The 19,282-nt window shown below is 51.3% G+C and overlaps 6 protein-coding genes across 6 annotated transcripts; 2 read left to right on the forward strand and 4 right to left on the reverse strand.

Moving 5' to 3' along the window:
• Positions 1 to 413: 413 nt before the first annotated feature.
• JN550_003619 (uncharacterized protein) lies at positions 414 to 1,479 on the reverse strand (the record flags this gene model as incomplete). Its single annotated transcript, XM_049315043.1, has 3 exons — positions 414 to 647; positions 710 to 1,010; positions 1,076 to 1,479. 3 exons carry the CDS (start codon positions 1,477 to 1,479, stop codon positions 414 to 416), a joined length of 939 nt encoding a protein of 312 aa, XP_049174189.1.
• Positions 1,480 to 2,198: 719 nt separating this feature from the next.
• JN550_003620 (uncharacterized protein) lies at positions 2,199 to 4,169 on the reverse strand (the record flags this gene model as incomplete). The annotated part of the gene is made up of 5 exons (XM_049315044.1): positions 2,199 to 3,260; positions 3,340 to 3,538; positions 3,613 to 3,742; positions 3,807 to 3,863; positions 3,920 to 4,169. The coding sequence occupies 5 exons, from the start codon at positions 4,167 to 4,169 to the stop codon at positions 2,199 to 2,201; spliced, it is 1,698 nt and encodes a 565-aa protein (XP_049174190.1).
• An 883-nt stretch (positions 4,170 to 5,052) lies between these two features.
• On the reverse strand, positions 5,053 to 6,892 carry JN550_003621 (uncharacterized protein; the record flags this gene model as incomplete). The annotated part of the gene is made up of 2 exons (XM_049315045.1): positions 5,053 to 5,202; positions 5,258 to 6,892. The coding sequence occupies 2 exons, from the start codon at positions 6,890 to 6,892 to the stop codon at positions 5,053 to 5,055; spliced, it is 1,785 nt and encodes a 594-aa protein (XP_049174191.1).
• An 817-nt stretch (positions 6,893 to 7,709) lies between these two features.
• Positions 7,710 to 9,066, forward strand: JN550_003622 (uncharacterized protein; the record flags this gene model as incomplete). The annotated part of the gene is made up of 6 exons (XM_049315047.1): positions 7,710 to 8,008; positions 8,076 to 8,279; positions 8,338 to 8,427; positions 8,485 to 8,675; positions 8,728 to 8,869; positions 8,937 to 9,066. 6 exons carry the CDS (start codon positions 7,710 to 7,712, stop codon positions 9,064 to 9,066), a joined length of 1,056 nt encoding a protein of 351 aa, XP_049174192.1.
• Positions 9,067 to 9,726: 660 nt separating this feature from the next.
• Positions 9,727 to 13,734, forward strand: JN550_003623 (uncharacterized protein; the record flags this gene model as incomplete). Its single annotated transcript, XM_049315048.1, has 5 exons — positions 9,727 to 11,769; positions 11,833 to 12,432; positions 12,481 to 12,514; positions 12,572 to 13,303; positions 13,478 to 13,734. 5 exons carry the CDS (start codon positions 9,727 to 9,729, stop codon positions 13,732 to 13,734), a joined length of 3,666 nt encoding a protein of 1,221 aa, XP_049174193.1.
• Positions 13,735 to 13,911: 177 nt separating this feature from the next.
• Positions 13,912 to 15,231, reverse strand: JN550_003624 (uncharacterized protein; the record flags this gene model as incomplete). The annotated part of the gene is made up of 4 exons (XM_049315049.1): positions 13,912 to 14,090; positions 14,147 to 14,820; positions 14,876 to 15,005; positions 15,069 to 15,231. 4 exons carry the CDS (start codon positions 15,229 to 15,231, stop codon positions 13,912 to 13,914), a joined length of 1,146 nt encoding a protein of 381 aa, XP_049174194.1.
• Positions 15,232 to 19,282: the final 4,051 nt, after the last annotated feature.

Raw genomic sequence — 19,282 nt, forward strand, 5'->3', positions numbered from 1 at the left:
AACGGGTTTCTACGCGATTAATTGTATGTAACTGCCTGCCAGAGAGACTATTCAGAGCACATTTCTACTGCTCATAATAGAAGGATGAGTACACTCACGATAGTGTTACCAGAGTATACAGATTAGTTTACTTGATCTCCATCAGTTGCATTCAAGCATGCTGCTTTTGAGTCTGTTACGATGTTCGAATAACTCTTTAATAGATGCCAGATAAACATGGGAATGAAATGAAGATTTCTGGAAGGGCCAGCGCTGAGCAAAGACAAGTTTTCCTGCCTAATCAGGTATCGATCGTCCCAAATTTGATGCTTTGAAAGGCCAGAAATTCCAATCTCCCCGAGAGTCTATGTCTATGTTGCTTATTATATGACATCTTCCTCTCACTCTCTTGGGACGTCGAATACATCCGCTACTCAAAACTTGCCCCTTGCCCCTAGTTGTGCTACCACACCTCCAGCTGCAAAAGCACCCATTGCACTCGCTTGAGGAACGGCTCGCATGAATGTGGCACAGTCTCCAACAGCAAATACACCGGGGACCGACGACTCAGAGAATGGGCCGTGGGTCTTGATATGGCCCATTGGATCTAGTTCGAGACCTAGCTGCTCATGGAACGACTCATTGAGCTTTACGGGGGGCATGGCTGCCTGAAGTTTGAATAAAAGTGTTAGAATTTCTTCTCGTGAGTCTCGATGTCTCCGAAACTTACCATGAAGGCCTCCTGCCTCGTCTCGCCGTCCTCAAACCGCACGGTGACGTGTTCTCCATTGCGCTCTAGAGCGGTAATCTTCCTGGGCTCAATCATGAGATCCTTGCCCTCGAACTCTTTCTGTACCAGGGCGAGCATTTCCTTGTTCCCATGGCAATACACCGTGACATTCTCAGCTATGGGTAATATCATGCGTCCCACATGCAGGATCATATCAGGTTGCGTGATGAATCCATCCGCCAGTATACCAGCTGATTTTGCCCCGCGCTCCTCAAAGCCATGGCAGAATAAGCAGTGGAAGCTTGAGGAAATGTTAGTAAGTCCTCTCCATAATAATAGTAAATTTATTGGTCTTCGGTGGCGCACATTGACTTGCCCCACAACTCAGAGAATCCTTTGATATCCGGGAACGTCTCCGAGACGCCCGAGGCAAGTACGATCTTCTTGCCTTGATACTTATTGGCCTGGATATCCGTGACTTCGAAAGTACCGTCGTCTTTCTTGTAGATGGACGCCACTGCGGCGTTTTTGAACTTTATGGTATCATACCGAGACTGGATGTTTTCGCGTGCTGCCGCCCGGAACTCGGCTGGTGTTTTATGATCCCAGGTCAAAACATTGTGCATGCGATCAGCGTAATCATTCCGGTATCTCTGCGCGTCAAAGACTAGCGCAGAACGTATCTGTCGCCCAAGCCCAAGGGCTGCTGAGAGCCCTGCAGGTCCGGCCCCGATGATGAGGCAATCGTAGATGGATACAGCGCTGGCCATTTTCTGTATTTCCGTAACGCAATGATAGAGTACACAAAAATGTTATGAGTTGTAAGAGTGAGTTGTAAGAGTGAGTTGTAAGAGTGGGTTGTAAGAGTGAGATGTATGGGTGAGCTATCCAGAAAATGACGACGAATTCCAGGCTCTATGAAGCCATCTCGGGTACTTTGCTATAGGGCTGTGTCGGAAACTAAGTGGCGACCTATGTTTCCGATTGGTCAGTTGAGCCCCACTCATTGTCAAAGAAAGCCTCCGTTATACGACACAGGTGGGTTCGCACACACGGGGCAGTTTGTATTCGGGCGAATTACGATTACCAGAAAGCGATCCAACCATGCATAGCTACAGATGACGAGTCTAGACTGACTCAGACCGACTGAGACTTGCTATGGGGCAATTTCGGGGTAAGGTCCACTGTTGGAATCACTGTGTGCTGGAAACAACATGTACGTCCAAGTATCGAGGCAGTTAACATAACACTTTACACGCAGGTAAGTAGACATGTGGAATCAGTAACATTTCAACATCAAGCTCAATTGCACAGAAAGTACCTCCATTTCCACGTCGCGGGACCCCTCTTTATAACCTTTGAGGCTTCCCATTACGAACCAGCAAGAAAAATCATTCCGCTACAGTAGCTGGTCCTATGGGCGCCTTCCTTCAGATTGAGGTCAGCAGTTCACAGCAAATAACGACAGCAAATAACGAAATGCCTATTCCTACTCCGACTTATCCTTTGAGAACCTTCCTGTGAACTGGCGGATACGCTTGCCAAAAATATAAACAAAAATGCCTAGCGCGCCAAGCCCACCAGTCAGTCCTCCAAAAGCATTAAAGGCACCGTCGTACCCATTTTGCTCAATGAATGGGCTGATACCATAGCTGACGCCAAAGGAAATGATGCCTCGGAAGGCGCAGATAATGATCAGAAGCGGGCCCGCGCGTGCCGGGTAGCTGTCTAGCAAATAAGTGATCGCCACAATGTTAGCACCGACGAAGGCAAAGTAGTACGCAGCCACAGCCCATACGTAGGTGAACCAATGGTAGCTCTCGGGGTGCGTGGCACCCTGGCCGTAGAGGACGGCTGTGATCACACCGACAATGATAGGTAGGACCAGGGGGATGATTCGAGTCTCAGGCTCGTGTAGACCGTTGCGGCGGTCGGCAAACCATCGAATCAGGCGGTCAGACCCATGTCCGAAGAAGGGCAGAGCAACCAGCGCGGTGATGATTTGGCCACAGTTCACATAACTGGCGGACGAATCGGGCCAGTTGTACGGCGCGTGGGTGATGATAGATCCATAGGTAGTACCGATGGCGATGTTGACTCCGAGGGTCAGTCCATTCAGGCACAACGCCCAGAGTACATTGGGGAAGAATAGCAGCTCGAATGCCTGCACGAAAGTCTGCCACCCCTTCTTCCACTCCGGTTCGCCGACCCAGAGACGAAGATCAGTTCGCAGGGTGCGCGGGAGGAAGTTGACATTGTCCAATTCCGGGCGCGTGGTGCAGACCCTGGTAATGGGCTCTCCGTCCTTGTCACTCGCCGAATCGGACTCCTGGAAGGAGGACAGGGGCCTGTAGTACTTCGTCTCGGGAACGAAGAAGAATGCGAGAATGAGTTGTACACCGGAGAGGACGGCCCCGAGTCCATACCACCACTGGGGTGTGATGGCAGCGGCGATGGGACTAGCAAAAACGGTCCATACTGCCGTCAGGATGACTTGGACGGTCTGTTGGATCATGAGACCCTTGCTACGCTCGTGAAGGAAGAAGATTTCCTGCAGAAGTACAGCGTATAGTCAGATAACGCGCCTTTCCTGTTTGCAAATTGCCATATGCTCCAACTTTTGCACGTACCTGTGTGATCATGGGCACTAGGGCTTCGCTCTGTCCAGCCGAGAGTCCAATGACCATTCTAGCGGCAAGATGCCATTCATAGTTCTTGGCATATGCGCAGAGAATCGCACCGACTATCATGATGACTGTGGAAACGAGTAAAACGACGCGACGACCGACAGCGTAAGCGATGGGCATTCCGATCAAGTTACCGATACCCCTGGAAAATTCAAATCTGTCAGTGACTAATCTTTCCACTACTTTGAACTGTGCATAGGGCTTCGGGATTCTTACATGAAGAGTGTCGGGTAAGTCATCATGTGCGTAATGTCAGCGTAGCCTTTGCCGGCTGCTGCATACTCCGGGATGTAGAAACCCAGAAGACCACCAAAGCCCGAAACAAGTGAAAGGCCGAGACAAGAGACTGTAATAATTATATAGTTAGCAACAGCCCATAATTTATTGCTATATAATCGCATCCCACTCACAGATTGAGATCACGATAATGACCATCGTCTTCTGCCATGTCGGCATGTTCAACGGATCTGTATCATTGGTCAGCGGTGCCGAGACAAGATGATTTGTGTAGAGAACAAATTACCCTGGGGATCGGCTGTTGGTGTAGGGATATACACGATTTGGCCATCAGTCAACTTGACGGTGCCCATGACCGCGACGTCTTCCTTGGCGATCTCATGGCCTTTTGCGTTTTCAATATCGACATGTTCAACATGCGACGGCAACGACTTGTGGTCCTCCATGACTGTATTCCACGAGATGAGATGAGACTCTGGCAATTGAGACAATGATGGAGGAGCATATTCCTGATTCCAGGGTGATCGGCGGCCCATGATATACACGCTGGTCAAACCGACCCGAACTTGTGGGACCGGTAGACAATGCTCGCTAGCCCCCTGTTTCGGCTCACATTTGGTACGTGGTACCCCGCGTTCTACCCCAGCTGAACCCCAGATTCTGCTAAGTTGGCTAACTGAAGACTAGCAACCTCTGGGCAGTTATCTCCGCAGCAATAGGGCGAAACCAAGACCATTGTGGGGGAGGGGCCGAGTGTGTGACCAGTGGTTGTCTTCCAATTGTCATGCTGGCTTATCGGGCTTGGGTAGCCTGGGCGGCCTAGATTAGTGGGTATGGGTTGTGCTTGGGAGCATAGGACGAACCGAGTCAAGAACTCGGTGCTCCGAGCCGCTCTCAACATAATTATTTCACAAAGCTATGGCAAGGAACTGTAACGCCACGCGAGAGATCTGAGGCATCTAGACTTACAACTTTGTTATAAGTCTCCCTGATACTTGGCACAGACAGTATAGTTCAGCTTCGCAACTGGATGGCCCTTTTCGGCATCTTACTGTCTTCGGAAAAGCATAAACAGGTGAAAGACGAGGGTCTGGAGCCGGCAGTCCAAGCCTTGTCGCATTCCGGTCTTTGTTATGCGCATTAGCGAGCTATTTCCCGGTCTTGGCTGAGTCTATAGTCGTTTCAATTGGTCACAGCGGTTCGCTTGTGTTTCTGGATTGATTTCAGTGACGTGCAACCAGCTTGACTACACAACTGCCGTAGAGTTCGATATGGTTCATTCAGAGGCAGGCAAGAGACAGTGCATAGTCGCTCCGGGAGTCTCAATTCTTTCTGAGATATTTAACGATTTCTTGGTGTTTGATTGCATCATATTTGCTAAGTTCTATATTAAATTATATGGCACAGTTTACGAGATCATCACCGCTTCAGTGGAGTGAAGGGCAAGATTACAGAGCTGGGGTAGTCGCCACCGAAGTGGACAGTGTGACTACCCCGGTTAAGCTCGTGTTCCGGCCTCGGCTGGGAAAAGCTTTTGTATTCCGCGATACTTGGGAATTGGCCACCAATCTGGTTGTACTAGTTAGCAAATTGTTCAGCTAGGGAGAACTTCTTTGTGGCTTACTCTAAGGCTGATACTCTCGCCTGCGTCAAAATCAACACCCATAGCCCAGATGCCGATCTCTAGTTTGACAACAGTGCCGGGCTCGATCTTCTCCTGCTTCTCGTGGGGGTGGAACGGGAACTGAGGGTGAATGCTCTTGGATTCGTCGATCGCCCGCTGCGATGCCCGGAGTATACCCATGGATCCGAGGTGGAGGTTAAGACTTGCTTGGTCCTTCTCCGGAATTTCTTCGATCGAGTTCACGGGTGTAGCCTTCATGGGGAAGTTGAGATGCATCAAATCTTTGCCATCCTTATCCTTCTTTCTTAGGATGGTGAAGACAGTGAAGTCATCTCGGCTGTCACAGGACACGTATAGAACGGCCTTTGGCAGACCGATGAGCCGAGCTGGCTCAGTGAAAGTGTATGTAAAGTCTGCAAAGCTCTTGTGGTCCTCTGAGTTGTATGAGACGCTTCCGGCTGAAGCTGCCTTCTCCGAGCCGAGCTTGCCGTCAGGTTGCAGAAGAAGCTCGCGATAGTCAGTGTCCGGAACGGGGAAGCCCTCCAAGACGATGTCGTCAATTGGCTCTCGGTTGCCGAACTGTAGTGCTGACCAACGGACTTTGGGTGTCTTCTTCTCCCAGTCATTCTGAACGTCTCTCAGATAACGGTCAAAGAAGACTGATAGCTCGTCCATGGCATGAGGGATGCAGTACAACTCATACCACTCCTGCTTGCTACTCCAATGAATCCACTTGTTGTCGTGCGGAATCTCCAACCACGCTCGGATGCATCCCATGGTGTGAATGCTGCTGACGTCCGAGCCGCGGATATATGCAGCGCACTTGATCTTTGTCATATCTACTCTCTTGTCCTTCCAGTAATCGTTCTGCGTTGGGCTCCTCCGGTACATCTCAGCAAAGTCTTCGAGCCCCGAGTTGGGTTGGCCACGGACGATGGCCTTGGCAATAAGATCGAAGTTGCTCATGGAGAACCAGCCGCCGCGGCAGAATTGCTCGCGGTACATGTCGCCCATGCCCTCCCAAGGTGCGATGGCCTTGAGCGACGGTGGCTGCTGTGCGGCGATGAACCACTGCGAGATGGCCAGGGCGGAATTGCCTGCCATTCCCACAGAGCCGTTACACCAGTCCATCTTAGCCACGGCTTCGATTACATCGTAGCCGTCTTCAGCATCTTGTGATCCCATGACGCAGATTTGGCCATCACTGTGGCCAGCACCGCGAGTATCAACGCTGACAATGGCATAACCCTTGGGACACCAGTACTCCGGGTCCAAGCCCTCGAACTTCTCTAGACCGCTGAGGTCAGATCGCGGGACGCAGCAGTTCCACACGCAGATGGGCAGCATGTCCAATGCACTGTACTTCTTGCCGTAAAAGGACCAGCTGAGGACTGCAGGGACTTTTTCTGTGCTGCCGGCGGGGCGGTAGACGTCAATGTAGAGGCGGGCACCGTCTCGTACGACGACCTCGACGTCGTGGTCGATTTGGATGTCGCTCTTCAAAGGTTTCGCGTCGAATGGATTAGAACCCGCCTTGAGAACCTCTGACTTGCCAGGCGTGAAGCCGACATAGCCATTCTCGCCCAGCTTGGGCACCTCGATTCTTCGTGTGGCGACTTGGACGGGGTTGGGCATGGTTTCGGTATTGCTGCTGCTGGCACTATAATGTGTACGGGACTGGATAGAATAGCGACTTCCTCAGTAACCAGACAGCACAATTGACAAGGAATTGGCGGCGTTCTTAACGACAAGTCCATGATCACAAGAGAAAAAAGCACCTGTCAATTTGTCGCAAAAGTTATAGACGCCCCCCGAAACGCGACTGCACCCCGCGAAGCCCCCCGCGAATTGGAGAAATGGGGAGAAGGTCCGTAGCCCGATGTGCTGAACCGAACCGGCGACTATGCGCTTCATCGCACTCCGAGGCTGCTCCTGTGCAGTGTCGCTGGCCGAACCGAACCGAGTCTGGAGTTGGAGGTCAGCCGCGTCGCCCGGCTTCCCCTATCTGGGGCATCATGTGCCCCTGATTGGCCCACAAGCTCAGGGGACACTGCGGGGAACCGGGGCCACGCAGGCCAGAACTTGGGGTAACGGGGACCCGCCTAGCCGCTGTGGGAGTAGCATTCCGGGGTAGTCTTGTAAGTGCCCCCACTAGCCTCCACTTCCCTCAACATCCCCGAATGCCATGGTATGCAGTCAGGGGCAGCGTCTGCTGCGGCACGCGCTCCGAAGCGGATTCCGAGATGCCTGTTCCGGGTCGCATCCTCGCCATGCTTCGGTTCAGTAGCCCCGCCGGCACATGCCTCCTTCGACAGTCGCGGGCACTGTAGTATTTGAAGCATCCGAAGATAAAACATCGGAGACACAAGACGCTTTTGCTGTTCAACTTCTCCAAGCCAATCTCAGTTCACTAGACTACAGCAAGCAAGACTTGTGAAGAGCTGAAGAAACCATGTCGACCACCACAACCACTACTACCCACGCCTTCAAGACGGAACAGCAGCAGACTTTTGCTGCCAAGTTCGAGACTAAAGACCTGGTCACCTTTGACGAGAATGCTGTCTACGGCGATTGGCGCGACGAGTTCCACAAGAACGGCTGTGTCGTGATCAAGAATGTCATCAGCCCCGAGCGTGCGCAATACTACTGCGACAAGCAGATCCAGTGGCTCAAGAACTTCGACCTGGGCTTTGACGAGAAGGACCCTAGCACATGGACGGCTGACAAGCTGCCAGTGAGCTTCAAAGGCGGGTAAGTTATGATAAAGATCAACAGCAACGTTTTTCCTCCCCTTCGCTTTACTCATGGTCTCAACTAGCATGTACTTCGCCTACGGTTCGACCCACGAGAAGATGGCTTGGGAGGCCCGCACCGAGCCCACAGTCGTCGAGATCTTCGAGAAGCTTTGGGACACCAAGGAGTTGATTACATCTTTTGACGGCATGAACATCTCCATGCCCAACCGCAAGGATATCACATGGAGCCCCTGGCCTCACTGTGATCAGAACCCCCGCCGCAAAGGGTGAGACCAAAGCCGATCAAAGCCCTAACCACAAAGTACATGCTGACCTCTGATATAGTATGCAGGCGGTTCAGGGTCTTCTCAACTATGCTCCCAATGGACCCAAAGACGGTGGTCTCATGCTCATGAAGGGATCTGCCAAGCTCTTGTAAGGCGCCTACGCCGACGAATAGCCTTGAGCATTCTACTGACATCCCTGCCACAGTGACGAGTTCTTCTCCCAGAAGCGTGACTCTGCCGACCACGAGGACGCACCACCCCCGGAGCTCGAGTTTATGGATCTCTTCTTATTCAGCAAGAAGGACGTTGCCTGGTTTGAATCGCGCGGCTGCGAGCTCGTCAAGGTTAACATGGAACCCGGTGACTTTGTGCTCTGGGACTCGAGAACCATGCATTGTGAGTGCGAAGTATAGCATGATGCGCACGATAACTGGCTGATACATGGCAGACGCCTGCTTCCCTGAAGGCGACCAGATTCGCCACGTCCAGTACATTTGTATGACGCCACGGAAGTTTGCCGAGCCAGAGGCTCTGGAGGCGAAGAAGTACTGCTTCGAGAACTACATGGGTACTACACACTGGCCCCATTGGTAAGTCGTCCATATTCGTCACCTTTCAGCTATGGGGTCCTGTTGCAGCTTTCTAACGATGGTATAGCAACGTTCGTGTCACAAAGGAGAAGCCCATGAGGGACGGCGAGATCTGCCCCAAGTATAGAACAGAGCCGTTTGAGAAGCCTGTAGTTACGGAGAAGATGCTGCAACTCGCCGGAGTGAAGCCATATTAAGTGATCTCATCATGATAGAATAGAATACTGTTAGAATATGAAGTAAAATGCATCTACTAAAAAATCTTTCCGGAGTTTATTATTCAACTGCAAGCTTCACATCACGACGCGGCCCTTTGCGCTCAACCAGACGTAGTCATCACGCTTGGCCACCGGGATGGGTCTTCATTTCGCTAGAACTCAGTGTCATATGACTCCTTTTTCCATTCTTGTAGATCTCTACACAAATTTTGCAGGATGGTAATCGCTGGGGGCTCTGATAAGCCCTCGGGTATATTCTTATACAACCATCTGAATGAATGGCTTAATGATGCTTCTTCCAAGCTAATAATAGATTGTTCGCCCAACTCCCTTTGAACCAAATCGTGTTTTCCTGCAACACTTTCACCATATATGCTTCATTGGCGCTCTTGCACCTACCGACAATAGGATACGTAGTACGACTCATATACACACTGATACGGCGCCTCGCAAATTTTGGGTCCAAAATAGAAGGCCCCACCACACCTGCGCGGTTAAATGTCAGTTCGTGTCAACACGTTATGGCAAAGATTTATAACTTACTGTCCAAAATGCGGCACAATTGTGGCTGTTGCTGCGGCCTGGGTGAGGGTCTGTGTGGCAAACACCGTGACTGTCGTCGAAACCAGCGACGTGACAATGCATGATGTCGGTGTGACTGATGTCGTAACCGTAACTGTAAGTACGCTCTGTGAGCCTGTTGTTGTTGTTGCCGACGGTGTCGTGTGCGAGTCGACACTTTGGCTACTGGACTCGGCGGGCCTGCTTGTCGATAGGCTAGAAGTTTCACTTGTGCTATCAATAACTGGATCGACCGATGACCGGGAGGTTCCGGTGCTAGACTGTGTCCCTGCTGTCGTAGAGCGTGAAGTACCTGTGGTAGTGTCTGCCAAGGTGCTTGACGTCCGCGTGCTCTCTGTTTCAGCTGAGGTTGGTCTCGTTGATGACGATCCAGATGCGGGCAGCGATGAAGGTGAGACGCTATTCGTCGATGTAGCACGGGTTGCGGTCGCTTCTTCTGATGAAATAGATGTAAGTGTAGGCGAAGTGCTCAAAGATCTGCTTGTACTTGAAGATGCCGTCCCCACCGTGGCTGGACTCGATGTCGATATAGAAGGAGAGGCGGTACCAGATGCTGAAGTGGGAACCGACGTGGATGAGGAAGGCGAAGCACTGCCAGATCCTGAAGCCGAAGCTGAAGTAGATAGGGAAGGAGAGGCAGTACCAGATCCTGAAGTAGAAACCGATGTAGATAAGGAAGGCGAAGCGCTACCAGATCCTGAAGTGGAGATCGACATAGGCAAGGAAGTAGATGCGGTACTTGGTCCAGAAGAAGAAATCGAAGTGGATAAGGAAGGAGAGACACTACCAGCTCCTGAAGTAGAGACCGATGTGGATATGGAAGGAGAGGCGCTACCAGATCCTGAAGCCGAAGCTGAAGTGGACGAGGAAGGAGAGGCGCTACCAGATCCTGAAGTGGAAATCGACGTGGATGAGGAAGGCGAAGCACTGCCAGATCCTGGAGCCGAAGCTGAAGTAGATGGGGAACCAGACCCTGAAGTAGAAACCGATGTAGATAAGGAAGGAGAAGCGCTACCAGATTCTGCAGTGGAAACCGACGTGGAGACTGTGCCTGACGTTCCTCCCGTGGAAGTCATAATTGGTGTAGATGTCAAACTGGCGGTGGTGCTAAGACCAGGTGAAGATAGAATTGAAGTTGTTCCAGAGGGGAGTGTAGTTGATGATGTCGAAGATAATGAGGCTGCAGACGTTGAAGCTGCTGATCCAGAATTGAGTGTTGGGTCTCTCGAGTTACTTGAAGTAGCTGATCCCGAATTGAGTGTTGGGTCTCTCGAGTTACTTGAAGTAGCTGATCCCGAATTGAGGGTTGGGTCTCTAGAGTTACTTGATGTAGCTGATGTTGATTGTGAGCTAACAGCTGAATTACTCGATATGCTTGAAGTCAAAGTGGAACTCGTACTACCAAGAAGCGTGGAAGGGGCGGATGTACTCGATCCTGAAGAGGACATAGTTGAGGCTATAGATGTTGCCGACGTAGTAGCTGATGCTGCTCTTGTACTCGACGCTGATGCAGAGACTGTAGCTGACGCACCACTGGTCGAAGCAGTGTTTGATCCAGAACTCAGGTTGTCTGGCGTGCTCGTTGCGCTCAAGCTCGTAGTTGGTGAGGATAGAGTAGATGGAGATGCGGACAGTGACGATCCAGAACTTAGCAAGGTCGTTGATAACCGTGAAGTCGTCTCTGGACTTGCAGTGTTACTAGACGAAGGCGTAGACAAGACCGCTGTCGTCGGTGTACTGGGCAGTGCGGACGATGGTGAGCTGGTACTTCTGGATGATGTGAGAGTGGATGAGAGACCTGTCCCCGACGCCGAACCCGCTGTAGTGGAGAGTGAATTTGTGCTAATGCTCGAAGACCCGGTTAATACAGTAGGCAAAGACGAAGATGAAGTTCCAGCGGTTGTCGTTTCCCGAGTAGAAGATGTAAGGGATGAAGTCAGCGGTAGAATGGTGGCAGATGACGACACAACTGAACTTGGCGTGAGGGACGAAGCACTACCAGATGCAGATGATGCCAATGAATTAGAGGCCTCAGTAGCTGTTGTAGAGGGAGATGTACTCCTCGGGGAGGTCAATGAGCTTGTTACCCCTGAAGCAGAGGTCACACTGGTCGCTGACTGAGCATTGGAAGATGAAGCAGATGATGTCCCGGGTACCGTTGAGGGCGAAATTGACGTTGAGGTCCCTGCAGAAGTGGTGGATAGCGAGCTCGGTGGAGTGTTATTCGTGCTTGTTCCTCGCGTACTCAACGAGGTAGATGTGCTTGTCCCACTGGCCGACAGCGAGGTGGATACGGAAAGGGTAGGGTCAACGCCGTTCACACTGGTTCCAATCGTACTTGAAGAGGCTGATGTGCCGGTCCTAGTAGTGGTTGCCGAGGACGAACCTGCTATAGTAGGATCAATCCCATTGGTACTGGTCCCTGCTGTACTTGATGCCCTTGATGTGCTGGTGCCACTTGTGGACAGAATGCTTGAGACCGCTGAATTGGTTTCGCTTGATCTTGATGTGGCAGAGGTACCTGTATTGCTGGAAGTCATTGTTGTTGACGCTAGGCTCGATGCCTTTGTGGATGGGTCTGCAGAGTTGGTAGTAGCGGATGCTAAGCTCGACGTTGCAGCCTCCGACGTTGAAGTCGACAACGATGTCAAGGTACTAGTACCGCTGGTCGAGAGTGAAGTGGAGATCGAGCCAGTGCTGGCAGTTCCAGGCCCAGTCCTCGATGTGCTGCTAGCCGAAGATGAGGGAGCCGGAGGACTAGAGGTCTGAGCAGATGACCCAGTGGTGGAAGTATCACGATCCGTGTGTGAGGTACTAGTTCCAGTAGTAGCCGATTGTGTTGTAGGTAAAGCAACCGTGCTACTGCCACCACTTGATGCTGATGTCGACTCCGTTTTGGTAGTGGCCGTCAGAGGCTCCACGCTCACGGTGCTCGACGCAAGACTCGTGGAGAGCTTCGACGTCGTGCTAGTCATCAGGAGTGTGACTGTGCTACTCCCGCTAGTAGACAAGGAAGTCGAGACAGAAATGGCTATTGAATCCGACGTTGACGACTTAGTAGCTGAACTTTCATTTGACGAGCTTGGCGACGGTGAGTTCGTTGAAACCGCCAAAGGCGAGCTGGTGCCTGAGGTTGACGGGCTTGGCCCTCCGCGAGATGTTGTTGACTCTGAACCAATGGATGTTGGTAACAGTGATCCTGAGGATGAATCTGATGACTTGGTGGTTGCAGTATTCGGGTTCAGTATCACACTGGATGAACCCGTGGCTGTCGTAAGCGGAGCAACAGATGAAGTTGACGAGCCAGCGCCAGTGCTGTTGGGGGCTGTGGAGGAGGTATGTGAGCCCGTTCCCTCACCATTAGAAGTATTTCCCGTCGAGGATGCATTGGGGCTAGTTGTCAAGGACGTGGACTTCGATGTGGATGATTCAACACTAGAGCCCACAGATATCGTGGACGTTGTTGATGCTGGCTCGAGGCTCCCAGTCGAAGTGAGAGGTTTGGTGGAGCCGCTTGGCTGCAAGGTCGAGGTGGACAGCGATAAGGAAGTCAATGTACTACTACCGCTAGTGGAAAGCGAGATCGACGTGGTAATCGTGATGGCTTCTACACTGGCCGTGCTTGATTCCGAATGTGAGGTAGCACTTGATGAGGAAGGAGGCGCTACGGAGGTAGATGCTGTACTTGACAAAACAGTCGATATGTTTGATAGCGGTGTCGTAGGGGTAGTCTCGAATCTAGAGGTGCTGCTTGACTGAGATATCGATCCCGGCGTCCTAGTTGTGATGGACTCAATATTTGATACAGATGTTTCGGTAGCACTGGTGGTCTTACTGGAAGACGTGTTCGCTCTGGAGGATGAGGCTGGTTCTGTGGATGGAACGGCTGAAGAGGACAAAACTGACTCAGTAGAAAGGGAAGTAGGCAGTGTAAGAGAGCCTTGCTCGCTTGTGGAAGTCGTTTTGGAGGTGGTCGAACCCGGTGCATTTGGTGAAACAGATCCTGTAGAAGAGGGCCCGCTAGATATTGGTGACATTGTTTCCGTGGAAGATCGCGATGTTTGAGGCTCTGTCCTTGGTGAGATCGTTTCAGTTGAGGATCCTTTACTAGAAGCCTGAGGCAAAGACGTCGTGGAAACGGAGGAACTTTCCGTCGAGAGCACGTCCGAAATAAGATTAGAAGAACGGCCTTCGGATGAAGAAGGCCGTTCTTGAGAAGAAGACGTAGACCGTGTTACAGTTTCAAACGAAGAAGAAAGAGAGGTAACGAGCGAAGACGGGATGGGAGTGGTGCTCCGCGGGGACGAAGTAGTCTCGGATGAAGTCAATCGAAGCGAAGTCGACGATGCCTCTGCTGTTCCAATACTCGAGGCGCTTCGAGTTGACGAGATCGAGATCGTTGATGTGGGAGATTTGCGAGGCTTGGTAATGCAAATCCAAATGGTTTCCAAGAAGCCAACATTGACGACCAGCTGACTCATATCCCATAGAACAACACCACCGAAGTTGCTAAACGTCTTAGCAAACGTAATGATTGCGCACAGTTGGTCCCCATAGACGTATCCAGAATTGGCCGCAGCAACACCGGCTGGCAATCCAACAAAGATCTTGACGTCCTTATTCACGGACAGGGAGGTGGCCCAAGTATTCCAGGTCCTCAAGTTGAAGTTAGGCTGGATCTGGGGCTGTGAAGAGCTGGCGAAGTTGGAGAGGAACGTGTTGGCGCCACAGCTGCTGTCATAAAACTGCACGAAAACCATGTCTAGGTAGACATTGGCCAGGATATCGTTCATTGACGGGTTTGGAAAGGAGCATGAAGGCGAGGCAGCCAGGTATGTCTTCTTCTGCGCGTTGGAGCCGCCACTGAGCCAGGGCAACGAGAAATTGTTGTCCGTGATCGCCCGCAGCTTCGCTGCGAAGGCGACAATGTTGGTCGCGGAGCTTTTGAAGTCAAAGTTGAAACCATCGATGACGGCAGTGCGGAAGGGCCGGTTTTCTGTGGCGATAGCAGGACCGAATAGCTGCCAGACCCGCACAGCAGCCTCCTCAGCTTTCGCAACAGATTCGAAACCGACTTCGTTAAACGTGGTGCCACCCAGCGTGAGCATGACTGTTTTGCCGTATGTCTTCTGGCAAATCTTGATATCATTCCTATCAATCGTTTAGCATCCTGACTGCCTGGAGTGGCAGGGACTTGGAAGCATACTCAAGCTGTGCGCAGTCAAGGAGCTGCGATCCCGTGTACGCGCTACAGTTGTTATTCGACGTGGTTAGATTGATTGAAGGCGTGTTGATACCGTTCATGTATGCAATTGGAATAATATTGATCTGCGTCACTGTATTCGTTGTTAGAAAGATATCAATGTCGATGATCGTGTGCATCCTGAGTATCGACGTACTTGAACAATATGCAGACAGACGCTGTTGGGAGTTCACCGTGCCATAGGAGTTCTGGCCCCAATACACGGCAAGGTTAGTCTGAAGAGTGCTGTCAAAACGAGCGTGAGCCCAAGGGACTGAGGCGAGAAGGCCAATGACCGAAATGAGTGTAAGCCTAGCCATCTTGAACCAGGGTTTTCGGGAAAAAACATGCTTAAGACAATAATCTCAACCTGCTCAGTTGAGGGGGTGTTCGTTCTATTTAACCCGATTTCAACCCGATTTCACGGATCGCTTCACCCTCCTGCCACCTTACTTGACAATTCGATCACCACAACCGGTTGTGGCTACTCCTGTGCCATAAGGAGATGCATGATTGAAGTAATTTCCACATTTCCCAATGCAGGTTTGGTTCTCGAGCCCTCCAGACCGAAGAATTCCCAGGAGTTTGGGAACGAGGCTGAAATACAGTTCAAGGGGGTCTCCAAAAATCAAGGCATCTGGTCCGGATTCACAGATTTCAGATACAATTGAGCGATGTTGGGAGTAGCATGAGACACGGGGGCGGTCACGATAAGTTGGTTTGGATTTACTGAACCATGCATGCCTTGATATCTCGCAGTTGCTGAACCTGCGGGTTGCCCAGCATGTCCCAAAATATCTCTCAGCTACCTGCGGCGCACTCTTGTTGGCTCAAAAGCAGGCAAAAGAAACTCTCCATCACTGGCTGCAACTCGCTGTTGATGTGCATCATTTGCTCCAACATCTTATAGAGCTGTTGCGGTCTTACGCAGCAAACTTGACCAGGGGCGCCGCGACATGCGACAGCTGCGCTCATCACGCAATTGCCCTCTGTTCGACGCTGGCCGTCTTGCGACTTGCAATACTAATGCAGGCAGTGCGTTACTTGACTTTAAAGTGCCATTTACTTGATGCTGTGTAATATATTTGGGCAGTAAGGCTTGTAAATACTATAAACAGGTGTCTAGGCCTTACAACTTGCGGTGATCTGTGCTTCTAATCGACCCACAAGAGGAGCGTTTTCCGTCAGTACAGGGCTAGTTCTCGGATATCGGCAAGCGCTCGACAGCTGGCTGGTGTGCAACATATGGATACAAATGCTGGCCATCATCTTAGATGTCATCGATCTGGCATAAGAGACACTGTCTCAAAGTAAACTAATCAGGGGCTGATCGAGATAACTTGGGTAAGGTCGAGTGGTGGGAAATGATGTTGGGGGTCAGTCTGATGGTTGAGGCATAGGAGATGGACTTTGACATTGCCATGATAGTAGTGGCAATTGCATGCTATGAGGTCGATAACAGGGTCTGAATGATGGCACCGCTGTTAAGCTTTGTGGCATATGCAGCAGGTGGCCTGGGTGGATTGAAACAGCATTCCCCGTGAACCACAGGAACGGAATCAATTAGCTGGGCCCTGGCGTCTCACTTATGCCAACCACTCAGGTTGAATTCTGTGTCAGCACCCGGGTCGGGGGTTGGAAAGACGCTGTAGGTAGAAGAAGCAATCAATGGGCTGGACTCGCAATTCGGACTCCATCTCAAACGGACATGCTTGAAACTAAGAGAAGAAAGATTGTAGGCACACCTCTCAAAGGTACAGCGTAAATACTTTACAGCTCAGTCAGCAGCTTCTCGATCTGCCCTCCTTCACGCAATTTTACCCATCTCTGGGTATAGAGCTTTGACAGGTATTGTCAATGTGGCATTGCCCGCGTGGTTTACTACCAATCATATTAATAAACCGACGGATTGATTCGATTGTATGGGATAGAAATGAATTGAGCCAAGTACTTTTATTGAATTTTTCGCGTAGATTCCTTTTATGAAATCTATCACGCAGCTTTGCTAAAGTTCGCATTACTAAAAAGATAGTGTGGGAGAAGAAAGAAGGCACTGAACTGGACACAGGAGCAATAAGACAGCATACTTCCCAGCTGTTTTCAACCACTCGTCGCCACGCAGACATATTAAGAAACAGGGTGCAGCGAAGTCGACTGTCCTCTATACCACACGCTGCAACCAACTCTTCGCTGTGTCCGGTTCTCCAGTACGTCTGCGTCTCGCTCACGCGAAAGGATTCGCCAAATCGAAATCTCGTTTGTGAAGAAAAAGACCTCGGTCATGGGATCGAACTATGTCGTGTACAATTATACCACTGGGAGGTCGTTTGACACCCGCGTATCCATATGAAACAAAATGTACTCTCTTCGTTTTTGAGTTAGGCAACCAGTCTCTATTTTCAGACCATTGATAGTCTGGAAACAGCAACAACTGCCGACCGCCAGCTCCAGATCATGCATAGCATCGGAGCTGGCTCTTCTGCAGGCTGAAGCACATGCTTAGCTCCCTAAGTTACCCAACTCAGGTGAAGCCATCCTACTAAAACGCCTTGTTGAGGTGTATTGCAATTGGCATCGTGAGGTAGTCAGAGCAGCGGCACCGATTCAAGGTAGGCTTGGTTTCTTGAGTTCTGTATCGACCATCGAAGGCAGTTCTCAAGATAACAGAGCGTAAATGTGTGGCCCACGGTGGAAGTACAAGCTCGGTGCTCAACCGAGAATGTTGGAGGAGACCAGGAGAAAAAGAGGCACCGAGACATAGGATACCTATGAACCACTGTACCGGGACGCCAAGGTCACTCTTTCGGCAATCGTTTCGCTCAGTGGCTCTTGGATCTGAATCATGGGCCAGGACATTTCATGAACCTTACCAAACGAACTTGAATGTATAGCTACAAAGCGCATCGCGAATGGTTTGGAGATCAAGTGAGAGGCTGCCAGACCCCAGACTGCACGCAGCTGTGGCCATCACGGAAGGGTATAGAAACATTGAGAATGGCGTCAATTGGCGGCAGTCATCTACCTGTCGCCTGCCAGAAGTGGCTGTCAAGGTTCGAAACACTCGCAGTAACACGCGTATAGTACCACACGCCCAGCTTTTCGGGCCCTGCTTTTAGTTGTTAAGGCTTCATGATACTGAAGGGGCGCTGGATACTGCCGATGTTGTTTGCCGCTGACACTCCCTGTCGCGTGCGTTGGTCGCCCCAGCGAGAGAAAGTTTTGTTAGTGATGTTGTGTTATATAGTTGAACAGCGATTGCTATCATCGCGTCGGTGAAACAAGCTACGGCACGTGGCACGGGAGGGCTGCTGGGGCTCAGCCTAGGCTGGGCAGCCATGACTTAGCTCGGATCTTCGTATCCGGAATATGTCGGAGTGCAATGTTTCCTTTCGTCCACGAGGGTCGGAGTCGGGAGGACAAAAGCAACTCCTCGCCAGCCCGACGGCGGGCTCCAATCTCCACCGAGCTGCTTTCCAATGGTACGTGGTGCCCCGTCAGGACAACTCTGCCCACGCTTCTCATAGTCATATCCGCGCGGGCTATATTTCTGGGACCACAGTACAAGTCGTTCCTTTGCCAGAGGGAAGATGGATGTGGATGCATCTCAGCATCATATACTATAGAACGCATGATCAACTAACACATGACCAGCTGTATCTAGTTTAGTCAACCGGTGTATAACGCTGCATGTTGAGAAGCCCCAGACCCCCACGTAACAGCACTACTGCATTGTCATTTTGCACAGGGCTGAGGCCTAGGGTGGTCGATGGGGCCATGCCGTGCCGTTGAGATCGAATGTCTCGATTGGAGGCTGGGAATGGGGGCAAGTGATGACTTCATCAGGGCATATCTATGTACATCGACACAGCACCACAAACCATGCAGGCAGAATAGTGGCAACCTTCGGGCTGAAGAGCGACTGCAGCTGTCCATCAAGTTGCAAGTAGCATGGCGTACGGGGTGTACCTCAGTCCCCCATGTACATACTTTATGAAGGCTGCACGGGCGCACAAGGTCTCACTGGTGAGATTGACGATGAGGCAATGTGCGGGCCATACCGTGAATCTCAGTTTGGCCCTCTTGACACTGACTTACAAGTGCATGTATGCCTACAGAGGTAGGTACAAGATGTTTCTCGTATACCAATCATCATCGGCCATAGGGCCCAGGTTCACGGGGTGTGTAGCTTGTGGTTCTTGGGAATTTGAAGACGCGCCGCCCGCCGCCCGCCGCCCGCCGACCAGCTGGCAGCTGCAGGCGGACGTGCAGCTGTTGGAACCGCGACGGGACTTTTTGACGACCGCTGACTAGCTGAAAGTAAACTCGTGCTGCCAATTGGCATACCCACATCTCCCAGCCAGCCGCGCGAGC

The sequence above is a fragment of the Neoarthrinium moseri genome (assembly GCF_022829205.1).
Source record: "Neoarthrinium moseri strain CBS 164.80 chromosome Unknown scaffold9_Wmoseri_CBS_16480, whole genome shotgun sequence".
In the NCBI taxonomy this organism is placed as follows: Eukaryota; Fungi; Ascomycota; class Sordariomycetes; order Amphisphaeriales; family Apiosporaceae; genus Neoarthrinium; species Neoarthrinium moseri.